At 35.4% G+C, this 16,150-nt stretch overlaps 1 protein-coding gene across 1 annotated transcript; it reads left to right on the forward strand.

Annotated features, from left to right (window-relative positions):
* The first annotated feature begins 4,892 nt into the window (after positions 1–4,892).
* On the forward strand, positions 4,893–8,239 carry LOC132629349 (transcription factor LAF1-like). Its single transcript, XM_060345026.1, has 3 exons — positions 4,893–5,111; positions 6,227–6,356; positions 7,229–8,239. Exons 1-3 carry the CDS (start codon positions 4,970–4,972, stop codon positions 7,827–7,829), a joined length of 873 nt encoding a protein of 290 aa, XP_060201009.1. The 5' UTR covers positions 4,893–4,969; the 3' UTR covers positions 7,830–8,239.
* The last annotated feature ends 7,911 nt before the right edge of the window (positions 8,240–16,150 follow it).

The following is a 16,150-nucleotide window of genomic DNA, read 5'->3' on the forward strand; positions in this document are numbered from 1 at the left end:
CGGTATCTTTGTGGTTCCACCAGTTAAGTAGAATTAACTTCAAAGAAATGTTTCTAAATCCAATCCCAAGAGATCCTGCAAATATGTGCCAGATCCTTCTGGCATGCTCCCCATAATAAAGTAAAGAGATGTTAAGCAGTCTCCAAGTCCAATGTTTGGTTGGCAGTGTCACGACAGCTACAAGTTGAATTAACATTGATGCCTAGTCTAGCAACTCTGTCATCTGTAGCAAGGTTGTTGTGTATTGCTCTCCATGTGATGAAGGACATTTTAAAAGGGACAGCCTTTTGCCAAATATTGCTCTCCATGCTCCTCTGACTCCTTTTCTGTCTGAATAAGCTCCAAGCAGATCCCATTATAAATTTGCCATTAGTAGTTGGGTCCAAACAACCTTGTCATTCTTTTGAGTATCCAGAATGAGATGGATATCTATGATGCTATTTTTAAGGTTATCATCAGTTTGAGTCTCTAGCCTATCCTACTCCCATATTCCATTAATGAAGTCTTCATTAAGAAGGATATGATTGAGACTCTCATTGGTGTCCATTTCCATGAACAGTGGTCCCAAACCAGACCAATTATCATACCAAAAAGAGATGTCCCCTCTTCCCACCTTCCAGAGTATATATATAGTCATTTGCTTCTTTCCTTGTATCACATATTTCTCTCCAGCAATGTGGGTTCCCTTTGTTCCATTATGTTGTAGTAGGATGATTATCCCAGAAATATTTGGCTTTCATGAATTCACTCCAAAGAGAGTTGGAATTTCTTAGGCTCCGCCACTGGTTGGCTTTGAAAGCTTCGCAAGTGTCTTTGAGCCTCCTAAAGTTTGTGCCTCCTTGATATGGAAAGCAAAGATTCTCCTATGATACCCAGTGATTCTTGCCTCCACTGTCTTGTCCTGACTAGAAAAACCTAGCCATGTATTTCTCAATGATTTCCAAAGTTCCTTTAAGAGGATGTACAGCTGATAGAAGGTGGATAGGCAAAGCCAATAGAACATGTCTAATTAGCACTGCTCTTCCTCGGCCTGTAGTTTGTAGCTTAGTGTGCCTTCCTCTGATTCTGTTGATGATCTTGTCAATGATTCCTAAGAAGTGTGTCAGATTCTTTCTTCCTACAATGAGAGGACAACCCAAGTAAGTAACAGGAAAAGAATGATGGCTCATACCTGTGGCTTGTTGAACTCTGACTATGCTACCAGCATCAGTGTTATCATCCATGGAAAAGTTACTTTAGCTCTTGTTTATCAGCTGTCCAGAGATAAGTTCATATTCCTTTAAAGTATTCATAACTTTCCTCATAGACTTCTTGCTCCCATTACAGAAGAGAATAGTATCATCAGCAAAAAGTAAGATGGTTGATTTGGGGCCATTATTGTTCCTAAAGAGTCCTTTGTGACCTGGAGAATTTTGAAGCTTGTTGAGCATTTGGGACAAGAGTCAGCACTGAAAATGAACAAAGAGTGGGATAGGGGGTCTCCTTGCCTTAGACCTCTTCCTAACTTGAAGAAACCACGTCTTTCCCCATTGACAATCATAGTATACCAATTATTAGTAATGAATCTATGGATGAGACTAACCCATTCATCAGATAAGCCCATTTTTTTCAAGGCCTGGCAAAGGTATGATAGGATACTCTGTCATAAGCTTTGGTCATGTCAAGCTTTATAACAACATTCTTCCCTCTGTTAGGCATCTTGATGTCATTTAGGATCTCCTGGGCTAATAAAATATTTTCAGTGATTGCCCTCCCTATTTATATTTCTCCATGGATAGTTCTAGATATAATTCTAGCTACACAAGAAAATCCTGGTTAACATTTTCTTCTTCTAGATACTTAACAAGAATCTAATGAAAAAAATCTTGATATGGAGTGTTTTCTCCTTTAGTGTGTACTGAAACCGGACAGAAAATTTATAATAAAAAAAATCTAGAATTGCAAGACATATCTTCGTGATAAGTATCCAGGATATATAATAGTTCATTGTAGAAGGATTCCAAGAAAGTACGATATTTTCAAAGAATCAACTTTATTTTTTCAGACTCCCCCTAAAATGTTTTTTTTTTAAAAAAACACTACTCCAAGCTTTGACCTGGAAGAACTCACATGAAGTACTGTAGACTTAGTGAAGATAACACCAATATTTTCCTGACTCTGGACTTGCAAAATATCCGAGAGAAGAAAAACTACAACTTTAATCGTTCTAATCAATCCATGTGTCGTGAGAACAAAATTAAAATTTAATTGCTGCTGAAGAATTTGAATTTTTCTTTTCTTTTCACGCACGTGAATGTTGAAAAAAGTCAACGTCTGCAAAGTTAGGCCACGCCAATATGTTACGAAAATACAAGGGGGGCTTGAAAACATAATTAACTATTACGATATGCATTTGAATTTTGATTATCCTACCTAGCCGAATAAAAAGCTGGGTTGACATGAAAGCCTTGTAATGCATTTATTTTGCAAAAAACCTTAAAGCTTTTATATTTTCTCAACTGGGATTTAACACGAATTCGAAGCATCATTTTTATATGAGGCAAACCACGTGGACCTCTTAAATTCATATTTCCAACTCATTATAATATTGCTATCTAGAACCAGTCAAATAAAGGTTTCCTTTTGAATTGTTTTCTCGATCAAAAGAAGACCGGTGCTATAAATCAATAAACATTGACAAATTATTTTTATTTGTTCAACTCAACGAGTTGTAAGTATACTGTCTGTAGTGGGTGTTTTCATTAACGAAGAAGCTTCATAAAATGATGAAGATCAATTAAGTTAACAACTTTAAGATATGATTAGGTTGAGATTTATTCAACACGGGTGATTCTTTAATTTTACTTGAAGGAAAGGCAGAAGAAAAGAGGGAAGGAAGAAAATAAAATAAATATATGAAGTGGTTTACAGAACCGAGTAGCCAGATATAGAGAGTAGTTACAGAACCACTGGGTGCATACCAAGTCCTTTTGTGTTATTTTAATTTGGTGACCAGGTAATTCAAGAAAAGTTTAAGATCTATGTATTCATGAGGTAAAAAATGGTTATCCACTTAAGCAGTTACAATTGATAAATTTCTGTTGGGCAGAATACTCAAAAATTCCCCTAAATTTGGCGAGTTTTATTTAAGTCCCCTTTAAACTATGTATGATCCTAATTACCTTTGGTGTTTGGCTTTTTTTATAATCTTTATCCCTCAAACAATAATTGGTCCTAATTACCCTTCTGTACTTGACATTTCTACAATCCAAGTGATTTCAAATGATGTTTGGTGCGTGCGTGAGAGCGTAATATAACAGCCATATCATATTAATCTGATGTGCAAAAGAATTTGAAATATCATTTCCTTTTATATTTAGTCATTCCAACACTTTTTCTTTTAATGTACTTCCATATATATCTTCTCTGTTCCTCCGTTAAAATACAACTACCAATTTTCCTTCTTTTACCATGTTTCTTTTGAGGAGGTAACGATTATAAAAAAGTCAAGTATATGGAGGGTAATTAGGACCAATTATTATTTGAGGAGGTCGATTATAGAAAAGCCAAGTACAGAGGCGTACTTTAGACCAAATAAGGTTTAAGGGAATCTTAATAAAACGCGTCAAATTTAGGGGCAAGTATTCTGTCATTTCTATTACTATAAGCATTAATTATTGATATAGCGAATTAAATATACAACATATCACATGTTAAAACTCACTGATACTCAAGAAAATCATTAGACTACTCATTCTTTTCTGTCTAAAAAGAATGTTACCATTCTATACTTAAAACAATTTAACTTTAAATTTCTCATATATCTTTAAAAAGATGATTTATGGTCATACAATATCTGACGTTGATTTAAATATGAAGTTTTAAAAATCTATATTTCTTTCTTAAATTACTTCCTACACAGTAAAATAAATGAAAATGAGGGAATGTTATCTTTTCAAGAATTAGAAACATGAGTTGAAACATATATGTACTAGACAAGCCTCCAGAAACCGTTAGTGGTGTCTGTCAGGTAGGTTTAGGCCTGCTGAATGACACAAGAATGGATACTATTTGTTTTTCTCTTTATTGGTTCTAGTTCATTAAAATTCTCCTAAATGGATAATTATTCTATTAATTACGCATATATAAGTACATACCCCGTCAATCCCAATTTATGTAAAAAGATTTGGAGTAAGAGGATTATAATATTTAATTTTGACTATGAATTTGGATATAAATTCTTTTTTTTAATAAAATTTATATATTCAAAAATTACAAGAAAAGTACTACAAGTCAACGTCACTAATTATTCAAAACATTTTTACTGAAAATATAAGATCTCTTGGCCTCTTACAATTTGAATAGAAGAAAATAACATTTTCATATCTCTTATGTGTTTTTTCAGATATCTTATGTGTAAAAAATGAAGATTTCTTGTAAAAAGGTCATAAAACTAAAAAAAAATTATAAAGGACCAAATATCTATTTCTCCCCAAATATCTAAGTTTCTTTTTATACATTAGATGGATGATTTGATCTGCAAAGATCAAGATTGGGAATTGTTTGATCGCTTTCTCTGAGTAATAGTCGAAATAGAATCAATTAAATGGAGCGGAGGAGTATATTGTTAGAGTCAATTAGATGACAAAAATTTTGTACAGTAACTTCTAATGTTCATTTTCACCTATTTATCCATGTCGGTCGAGGAATTACTGGAGTTGTGCAGGAACAAATAGTGCCTTTTTAACTTTATTTGTTTGGTTTATTTTTAAAACTAAGTAATTAGTCTCAACTAATCCTGCCTTTAAATACCTGGTCGGCTAATATAACCTCACTATCAAGTCTTCTTTGTCCCATCTCTCTCTACAAATATATAAAAGTCATGTCTTTTTTTCTTACAAGTTTGTGAAACATATACATATTGTTTTTGAACTTGTAGCTGATACTGTAGCTCTACCCCTGATTTTCTCTGATTCTCATTTGTTTGAAAATGGGGTGCAATAAGCAAGTGGACAAGCCAATTAAGCAAAATCATAAGAGGGGATTATGGTCTCCATATGAAGACCAAAAGCTTAAAGACTACATACTCAAGAATGGTCATGGCTGCTGGAGCTCCTTGCCAATCAATGCTGGTTAGCTAAATTTTACTACATATTCTGCAAATTTTCTTGAAATGTCACACACTATTACTCCTGCCAGAATTTGAATCTTCACCTCTTATTATTTAGTGTAAGGATTTTTCACCAAATAACTTTTCTACTTTTGATAACACTACTAAAAAATTAGGAATTAGTGATCGACAGACAAATTTTGTAGCTAAAGAACACAATTCGTCACTAGTCTTATTTAGCGATGGTTTAGCGACAGATTATCAACAAATTATGTTAGCTACAAGCCACTTAACGACACAGTTCATAGCTAATTTCATTATTTTTTCGAAGTGATACGTACCAAGATAGTCATCATTGGTAAGTTAATTATATTAGCTTTTTTACATTGGTAAGAAAAAGAAACAAGGTTGTTTTATGACATCCATGTTGATATTAAAATCTGCATCATTGGTTGCCCTTTGCTTAATTTTAATGCTTCATTTCAATAGTGATTTCATTCAAGAATAAACAAATTATCCTAATCAGATACTTCAGTTCCATTTAATTATGTGATCGTGTTTGACTGTGAGAGCTTAAAGAAAGAAAACTAAGGAATATTGTTGAAACTTGTAATCTTAGATTATATGTCATGACATTTTTATGGCTATAAAAAGCATGTATTAAGAGTAAAATGAGAAATTTAAATTGGTAGTATTATTTTCGAAGATAAAAACATTTCGAATAAGACTAAAAAAAATGAGTGTCACATGAAACATAACAGAGGAAGTATACCAACTCCTAACTTACGCGTGAATGTTAAAAAGAATAAAGATATACGTATGATTAACTATATAGCTTTGAATATCTTTATTTTCTTAAAATTATTGAAAAAGGAAAAAATAAAACTAAAAACAGAAAGACTTCAGTTTATGACAAAGGTACATCTCTGCCGAGTTCGTTATCTTTGACGCACTACTTGGGATTAGTTTATAGGACCACAACAGAAGTCAACAAATAATAGAATTTCTGTTATGACGGAGAAATTCAACACATATAAATATAGAAAAAAGATATTTACCAATTAAAACCAACTCTAAATTATCGTTGACATGCATATTTGATGTTTCTGTTAATATTATATTGTTGTTAATTTTTAGGGTTGCAAAGGACTGGAAAAAGTTGCAGATTGAGGTGGATTAATTATTTAAGGCCAGGCTTAAAGAGAGGGACATTTAGCACTGAAGAGGAAGAGACAATCTTGACCCTTCATGGCATGTTAGGCAACAAGTAAGAAACTTTGGTCCTTTAATTTGAATTTAAGTCATATATACTGACAGTCCAAACAACTTTTATACCATCAGTGTAATTTAATCCTCTATAACAAATTGTTAATTTTTAAATTATCATATTAAACTTGCTATGAAAACTAACTTATTATACGCCAAATTAATTTGGTGCTGCGAATAATATATAAATTTGGAGAGCGCACATAATTTAAAACTCTTGTCTAGTAACACTTGTAGAGTTTGAAGACATTAGCAGCTTCAACAGACGCCCCTGTTATATTAAATAAGGATCATACAACTAATGTACTTGATAAATGATTCTTGTAAGTTGACTTCTGGTATATATGCTCTCATTATTAGATAATAATCCACCTACTTGGCTGCAATTGACAAAAACTACAGCATTAGACCTTTCCAAATACTGACTGTAAAATTTTCGTGACAAGTGAATATAACTGGACAATGTTTTATCACAATACCTCCCATTTCTGGGAATTCATAAGACATCAGATTATGTCAAGATTCCTTCTTTTTTTTAAAAAAATTCATTGGCCAATTTGGCTTACATACTTAGCCCAAAGCAACCCAATTTTTCGATGAGCTAAACTTGAGCCGGTCAATATGAGTTGATTTAATAAATGGGCAAATTTCACATTTGGCCGGTCGGCCAGCAATAATTACATTCGCTAGCTAAATGTACAAAAAATATGCACTTTTATGTATCACAAATGTATATTTTATGTATACTGTACATTAATAAATATACATTTGCTGACTATTAGTTTGGTGGACGACTACTTATGTCAATTTCAAGGAATATGGTAGTTATTCATATAGTAACGTCTCTAATGAAGGCTAGCTGTACATCCACAGGTGGTCTCAAATAGCACAGAATTTGCCTGGAAGGACTGATAATGAGATAAAGAACCACTGGCACTCTTATCTAAAGAAGAAAGTTGCCAAAATGGCTGAAAATGGACATGCTAGAACTGAATATACAAAAAGTCCACATATAGGAAATGAAGAATCTTCACCTTCTTCCATGAAATTGGCTTCCCAAAATTCAAATGATCTCGACTCATTCGACCACATAGAAGGTTCATTATTAGCAGATACGGATCAATCCATGTCACATGTTGACTTTCCAAGAGAAAATTGGAAAAGCAATTTACCCAAAGTATTATTTTCCGAGTGGTTCTCGTTAGATCAGTTTAATGATCAAGATTTCAAGAACACAAGCAATCAAGATTGTTCTAAGAATAACTTTGGATGCAACGATTCAGTGTCCGAAGATGCTTTCGTGCAATATGGTCCACTAGTGATGAATGAAGTTACCTATGGGAATGACATAAATTGCGGTTTTAGCAATATGTTTCAACCACCATTCAAGTTTGAGGATCAGATCTCTGCTAATGGTTTTGAGGAACTTCTATCCGGGGAATTTAAGATAAATGGCGATGTGATGTACATATAAGTTCCTGTATACAACCTCCTTCTGGAAGAATAACTTATAATTTGGAGCCTGTTTGGCTTAGCTTATAAGTTGCTGAAAACAGGTTATAAGCTGTTTTCAGCTTTTTTGAGTATTTAACTGGCCAACTTATAAGCCATTTTGTGCTTAAAATAAGCCCAAAAAAATAAGTTGACCCATTTGGCTTAGCTTTAAAAAACAGCTTATAAGCTGTTTTCAGCTGCTTTTTTTAAGCTCATCCAAACAGGCTCTAGATTACCAAATAATGTTGAATTGTTTGGAACCAATAATGCAGGACAGCTAAAACCAGTAAGGTTATATCATGTCCTGTTTTAGTCATGTTAAAATAGATGTTTTTTCTAGTGTTCATGTATTATAAAGTCCAAATACATTCCACCTGTAATAAACTGAGAAAATGACTTGAAGAGGTTCTCGCTTACACATTTATCAAATAATATATACATTGAGTTGATCCATTTACAGAATATATAATCAGATGAATGAGGCATCAAAGTCCAATAACAATTTGCATAGAACAAAGAAGGCACTAAGCAGCTGAAGCGCCTTTTGCTGTAAGTTACAGAGACAATGGGGCAATTTCAAATATGTAAGAGGTACATTGGCTTCCAACTACTACGAGAAGTGGCCTTTTTTTTTTATTATTTTTTTTTAAGGGAAAAGGGTCAAAAATATTCCTCTACTTTGTTTTACTAGCTAAAAATACCCTCCAAACTAATTCTGAGTCATTCACGTCTCTGACGTTATGAAAGTTAACAAATATATCCTTCATTTGACGGGAATCCCCAAATTGATTCAAATAATCCGATTTCATAAAAAATAACACATTCTCCTATTTTACCCGCCCGACCCACTCCTAAAATAACCCATTCTTCTTTCTCTCTCATATTTTCTCCTCCAGCTATGAAGCCCGTCGATGGAGACTTACTTTCTCTTTAGCCGTTGACTGATTCAAAAGTTAGTGTCATGTTTTAAGAGCTACAATTTTTATGTTTCAGTTAAGTCATCTTAGGAGTCTTAATTATGTTGAAATTAGTTAGGTAATGGGGTCAACTCTTTTAGCCATTACTTCAGATCATAGGTTAGTGATAAGTTAGTGCTCTATTTATCGGCTTAGTTGGTTGCTCTGCAGTACTAACTATTTAAAGGTACGCACTGGTTGTTTCCAAAATGATTGTCATTTGTTTCCGTCTTTCTTTGCTTTCCTTTGTAACGGAAGAGCTTGAACAGAATTTCTATTCAAATAATGAATAACAGGTTTATAAATTATAGATGTTTGACAAAGATAAAATTTATCTGGTTTCGAAAACCACTTCTTAATCTTCTTTCTGGTTATAATTAATGGAATCGACGGCTTGAGAATTGTAGGAGAAAATAAGAGAGAGAAGGAAGAATGGGTTATTTTAAGAAGTGGGCCGGGGCGGGTAAAATAGGAGAATGAGTTATTTTTTGTCAAATCGGGTGATTTGAATCAATTTGGGATTTCCGTCAAATGAAGGGTATATTTGTTAACTTTCATAATGGCAGGAGCATAAATGACTCAAAATTAGTTCGTAAAATATTTTTAACCATTAAAACAAAGTAGAGGAATATTTTTTTACCCTTTTCACATTTTTATAACATTTCAAACAGTCTAAAAATTGAATACCGGCTCATAAAGTGACTAGCTCACACATACCCTTGGTAGAGAAAGGTAGTCAATTTTGCACTTTATACTAAAGAGTAATGTATATGTACTATGTGTCAACTAAAAAGTAGTTACTCCTATGTCTCACTCTCATCCATCTCTGTCACTCTCTCACACACACACAATTCACATTTACTCACCTTAAATCCTTAATTCATCTCATTTTCTACTTCTCCAATTTGATTCTTGGTTCTCTCAGTCGTCGTTTTGTCATATCACATCTATTCTTGACAGCTTGCAATGTGGGTGGGTTGGGGGCGAGGGTGGGGAGGATATGGGAAAGTAGAGACAAGAAATAAATGAGGTGGCATAAAGTGAGAGTACGTTGTTTGGTCCAGTTCCTTAGATTTCTTGCAAGTTTCTCACTTATGAATCAATGGTCCAGATTTGCTTGGTTAAAAAGATAACTTAACCATAGTTTACATCTTCTGTTTCATCACGAACGACACTCTGCAGACTAGAACTTTAGAAGCTTTCATCATTTAATATTTTAAGAAGGTGAAAGTAGTGACAAGATCAAATTAACTAGTGGAAGTAATTTTTGAAGATCAGAAGCTATAGGTAGTATTTTTCAGTTCATTGTTTCTAATGAACACTTTTTTATTTCTTTTGTTTAGATGGAATGATGGAGATTAAAAATTACTTTTGCAAGGCTTAAATTAAAATTTATTTCTCTGCCCACGTCCCTCCATTGGAGAACAGTGAACACCAGGAAAAAAAAAACTTGTGAAGCCAACTCGTTCTTCTGATACCCATAGCTGGGATTCTAATAAATTACTATCTAGTAATTCGTTATACTCTAGAAAATATGAAAACAGGAAACTCATAATAACGAAGCTCAAAGTTTGCTCAAGGAAAAGAGAAACAGATCTGGGAAAAGGTGAGAATATGCAAAAATACAAAGCTTTTATTTGCTGCCGCCATTTGAGCTCGCTGAAGTTCTACAATTTGCATTGCCGCTATCGCAGAATAGTTTTCTGTTCTATCCAGGGAGAAATTAATCCATTAACCTTGACAACTGTGAGGGGATTAGATTTCTTAAGGACACACAAGAAACTTGTGGGCTCGGAAATTTTGTGTTTCATCTAATTTCTGTCATTAACGGTTTTGATTTTGAAAAACAGAAACTAGTTTTCGTAAATCGCTGAAAGTTATTGGTTTTTAGTAAATTGCGGGTTTTACTAAATTATTGGTAAATTACTTGCTTCACTGAATTACTGGTTTGAAAACTTAGAGATAACAAGCTTAAGAAAATCTATTTTTTTATTTAATATTTATTTCTGTGTTGGACGTTTTTGAAACTTTTCTACTCGTGTTTCATGATAAAAACAATTGTAGAGAAGTTTGGTTTCACCAACTTCGACTTCAACACATTATTAGACGCTGCGGCATGCTGACATTAGTTTCATAGTTTGAAGATTTGTTTGAACACAATGCCACTCCCTGTGGTACAGTCACGTAGAAAATGCTCTTATATGTTGAAACATCAATTGGGGTGGTTTGTTTCGTGTGGGGGTGTCCAACAATTTAAGTTGGAAAAGGTACCGTTTTGCGACAAGTGTCTTTCTAATGGTCAAAAAGTGTACAGTGTTCACCTCATGTGCCCTTTAGGAGTAATGGTGACAATATCATGGTTAATACAGTAGTCAATATTTGTGGCGATGTTAGTATTGAACATCAGGATGCAATTTCCGACATAAAGAGGGGGAAAAAAATCAAATCCTTGGCAACGTTTGGGAAAGTAGTTGCTCTTCAGCAACGTTTAGTGCCTTTCTACCGAGGTTCTCCCTAAAGTTTTGATACAATAATATTGTAGAAACTATACAATCTTGACTTGATCCATTCATTCACCAAGAGAGAATATATATAGGATACAATCTTGAACCCTAGTGAAACAAGGAAACTAAGATCCTAGTGAAATAAGGAAACTAACTAATATATGGTAATATCAAATAATATAAAGATATTATATCGCAATACCCCCCTCAAGTTGGAGCATGGGAATCAAAAATGTCCAACTTAGAAAGCAAGAAGTCAAACTGAGTTTTGCCGAGAGCTTTGGTAAAAATGTCTGCCAATTGTGAAGATGTTGAAACGTGTGACGGAGAAATCAAACCTTCATTAATTGCATCACGAACAAAGTGACAATCTACCTCAATGTGCTTTGTTCGTTCATGGAAAACCGGATTTTTTGCGATATGCAAAGCGGACTGACTATCACAAAACAATTTGATTGCCTTGGGATGTTGTATACCTAAACTCAACAACAGACCTCTCAGCCACTTCAACTCACAAGTGACCGCAGCCATTGACCTATATTCAGCCTCTGCAGAAGATCTAGAAACTGTGTGCTGCTTCTTTGTCTTCCAAGAGATGGGAGATTGACCTAGAAATACTAGCCAACCTGTCAACGAACGACGAGTAAGCGGAAAAGCCGCCCAATCCGAATCACACCATCCCTGAAAAGTCAACTCACTGTTGGCACGTAACAAAATACCCTGTCCTGGTGTGCCTTTCAAATAACGGACCACTCATAAGGTCGCTTCCCAATGTTCAATCCGGGGTTCTTGCATGAATTGAGACAAAATATGAACAGAATATGGAAAGTCCGGTCGAGTGACCCCCAAATAAATCAAACGCCCGACTAATCTACGGTAGACCTCCGGATCCAACAACAAATCTCCATTTGCAAGGCCAAGTTTATGATTTTGCTCAATAGGGAACCCACTTGGCTTTGCACCTAACAATCCTGCTTCAGAGATAATATCAAGAGTATACTTGCGTTGACACAAAAACAACCCTGATGAACTACGAGCTACTTCAATACCAAAAAAATATTTGAGAGACCCAAGGTCTTTCATTTTGAAACAATCACTCAAATAGGCTTTGAAAGTTGCAAGTGCAGCGGAATCATTCCCAAAAATAATAAGATCATCAACATAAACCAAGATATTAATCTGAATATTCCCTCTAGTAAATGTAAAAAGAGAATAATCAGAATAAGATTAAAGGAAACCGTACCCTTTCAAAGCAGTCACCAATTTTGCAAACCAACATCTAGGGGCCTGTTTCAACCCATACAGCGATTTGCGCAAACGACACACCAACGTAGAATCTGGACTTTCAAACCCGGGAGGGAGCTTCATATACACCTCCTCATCAAGGTCACCATGTAAAAAGGCATTATGAACATCCATTTGGTGAAGTTCCCAATTTTTGGATGCTGCAATGGCTAGGAAGGCTCGAACAGTAGTCATCTTGGCGACCGGAGCAAAAGTTTCATTGTAGTCAATCCCCGCTTGTTGATGATTTCCCAACACAACCAAGCGCGATTTGAGCCGTTCCACATCTCCATTTGACAAAAACTTGGTCTTGTACACCCACTGATTACCAAGTGCTTTCTTACCCGGAGGAAGATGTTCCAAAGTCCATGTACCATTGTCTTCCAATGCACGTATCTCTTCTTTCATTGAATGTCTCCAACCTTCGTGTTTCATGGCTTCTTTGAAGGTCTTAGGATCCTTACCCGAAATAATAGCTGCAAGAAACTTACGATAATTTACAGAAAAATTGTCACAATTAATATAGTGTGCCAAAGGATAGGGAGTACCTGAGGATTGATTGTTAACAGGAGTTGTAGGGGACGGACTATTAGCAAAAACTGAGTGTGTCACATAATCACGAAGCACAACAGAGGGAAATTTCTCCCGAAAACCACGCCCCAAGCCACCTTCCACATTCGTGACTGGGGTATGGTGTTGCTGCCCCCCCCCCCCCTCGCTGCCAGCGGGCGCTGGGTTCCCAGCGGGCTGTGCAGTGGCTGTTGGCAGCCGCTCAGCCTCGCTGGCAGCTGGCGCTGGGTTCCCAGCGGGCTGGACAGTGGCCGCTGGCTGCAGCTCGGCCTGGCTGCCAGCAGGCGCTGGTTGGGCAGTGGTTTGCGGCTGCTGCTCGGCAGCCTCCGAACTATCAACTTCGCCCCCTAATTCATCCCCGTACACTATAAAATCACGATCAATTTCAGCACCCTCATCAAAAGAACTAGACGAAATATTAACATCTTCCGGACAAGCAAAAGGAAACACATCCTCCACAAACTTTACATCACGAGAGACAAAAAATTCCTTCGTATCAAGATCAAACAAGTGCCACCCCTTCTTACCAAATGGATATCCTACAAACAAACACTTTCTGCTCTGACTAGCAAATTTGTCACCCTGAGTTTTTTTATTATGAGGAAAGCACAAACACCCAAAAGTACGAATAGCATCAAAAGAAGGAGGTTTATTGAATAAAATTTCAAAAGGTGTTTTATTTTCCAATTTGGGTGTGGGGGTACGATTTATGAGACGAGATGCAGCAAGAACACATTCACCCCAGAAAAAAATAGGCAAATTGGCCTGAAATCTGAGAGCCCTCGCAACATTTAACACATGTTTATGCTTCCTCTCTACCCTCCCATTCTGTTGCGGAGTACCCACACAAGAGGTTTGAAACAAAATACCAGTGGCGGAAAAATAATCGATCAAACAATTAAATTCTGTACCATTATCACTTTGTACAACTTTAATTGTTTGATTAAATTGTCGATCAACCATAGCAACAAAAGCCATAAACATCGGAAACACTTCTGTTTTATCAACCAACAAGTAAATCCAAACAGCTCGGGAAAAATCATCAACAATTGTTAAAAAATAACGAGCTCCACACGACGAAACATGGCGATATGGGCCCCACAAATCACAATGTATTTTCTCAAATATTCTAGATGCATTATTATCACTTAAAGGAAATTTGTGTCTAAGATGCTTAGCACGTAAACACACTTCACAATCCTTTGCTAAACTACTCTTATCACTACTGACATGAGGAAGCAACTTAACTATTCTCTCGGAAGGATGCCCCAATCGTCGATGCCACAATTCCAATGCGGACGTTGCCACGACAGTAGACACATGTTGCCACGTCCGGTTTGCTAAAATAGTATAGTCCGTCCTTCCTAACTCCCGTTCCAATCAGCTCATTCAGTGGGTCATAAATAACACACATATAAGAATTAAAAGAGACAATAGTATGTAAATTATCAGTAAGTTGGGGGACGGAGAGTAAGTTGCAACGTAAATAAGGCACATAAAGGACATGATGTAAGGTGATTTTATCTGACAGTCAAACAGAACCTTCCAAAGAAGCAAGCATCTTTTCACCATTAGGCAAACCAATAGGACAATCAACAGTATGGACATCAAACAACCAAGATTTCTCACCGGTAACATGATGAGTAGCACCAGTGTCAATAATCCAAGAAAAAACATCAAACTTACCATTCAAGCAATTTTCGGGAATTGTAGCATTACCAAAAAATCCCGTAATAGCCTTCCATTGATCGGAAGTAAAGTGCTGACCGACTGCAGCGTTATTTGATGCGCCCTTGAAACGAGTAGGCGTGATATAGTCCCCGGATCGGTCTTGAGGACCGAGAAAATAGGGAGAATTAGACTCAATTTTGGGTGGTGGTGGAGGAGGTACGGCGTCACCGGCCATGGAAATTACGATGAAGAGAAGAAAAAAAACGTGTGGCCTGATACCATGTAGAAACTATACAATCTTGACTTGCTCCATTCATTCACCAAGAGAGAATATATATATGATGCAATCTTGAACCCTAGTGAAACAAGGAAACTAAGATCCTAGTGAAACAAGGAAACTAACTAATATATGGTAATTATCTCCCTACAAATATGCTACCAAATAATATCAAATAATATAAAGATATTATATCGCAATAAATATTTTTGAAGCGATTTTATAACAGAGAAATAAAAAGTACTTTTTTTTCCCAGAAGATAAAAATGTACTCTTTTCAGAAATAAAAAAAAAGTAATTTTTTTGGAGAATAAAAACCTTTGTGATTTTCTACTCTGCTGTTTGGAGATTAAAATCTGCGTGATTTTCTACTCCAAGTTACTATTCAGTTTAAAGAATATAAAAAATTTACCGATTTAATAACGTTGGTTGGTTTTAAGATATAAAATCTTTGCTGACTGTTTGTTCGGTTTGAAGAGATAAAATCTTCACTGCTTTATTAATATGTTTCTGCCAAAATTTATTCGGTTTGAAGAGATAAAATCTTCACTGCTTTATTAATATGTTTCTGCCAAAATTTATTCGGTTTGAAGAGATAAAATCTTCACTGCTTTTATGATAAAGTCTATATTAGACTTAAGTGTCTAATTTTATTTGGAAGAGCAAGAAATATGAAATCCAATGACATTCATGTATGATGTTAGACCCACAAATCCTTGGTGGATATTCGATAGGATGGTCATTGGGGTTTTAAGTAGTAGATGACTAGTTTATGAAACTACTTTTGGGGTTTTAAGTAGTAGATGACTAGTTTACGAAACTACTAAAGTAATAATTGGTCAATACTTGCTCAGAAGAGTTACGCTCATTCATAAAAGTGTGTCATCTGAAATGTCATCTTATAAAATACAAATATTTGTATACACATGGATATTAGTGAAAGGTTATCCGCTTTTTGTTGGTCGATAAATATGACGATCATTAATCACTAACAATGATGAATATCTTGTTGATAAGTTCTAGTTTAACTCAGAACTTA

This window comes from Lycium barbarum, chromosome 2, assembly GCF_019175385.1.
Source record: "Lycium barbarum isolate Lr01 chromosome 2, ASM1917538v2, whole genome shotgun sequence".
NCBI classification, from domain to species: domain Eukaryota; kingdom Viridiplantae; phylum Streptophyta; class Magnoliopsida; order Solanales; family Solanaceae; genus Lycium; species Lycium barbarum.

What these genes read in the sequence shown, in the direction of transcription:
- LOC132629349 (XM_060345026.1), top strand. Translation starts at nt 4,970, where the DNA reads ATGGGGTGCAATAAGCAAGTGGACAAGCCAATTAAGCAAAATCATAAG. An exon ending in CTCCTTGCCAATCAATGCTG is followed by an intron (nt 5,112 to 6,226) that starts GTTAGCTAAATT and finishes GTTAATTTTTAG; the next exon opens with GGTTGCAAAGGACTGGAAAA. An exon ending in CATGGCATGTTAGGCAACAA is followed by an intron (nt 6,357 to 7,228) that starts GTAAGAAACTTT and finishes GTACATCCACAG; the next exon opens with GTGGTCTCAAATAGCACAGA.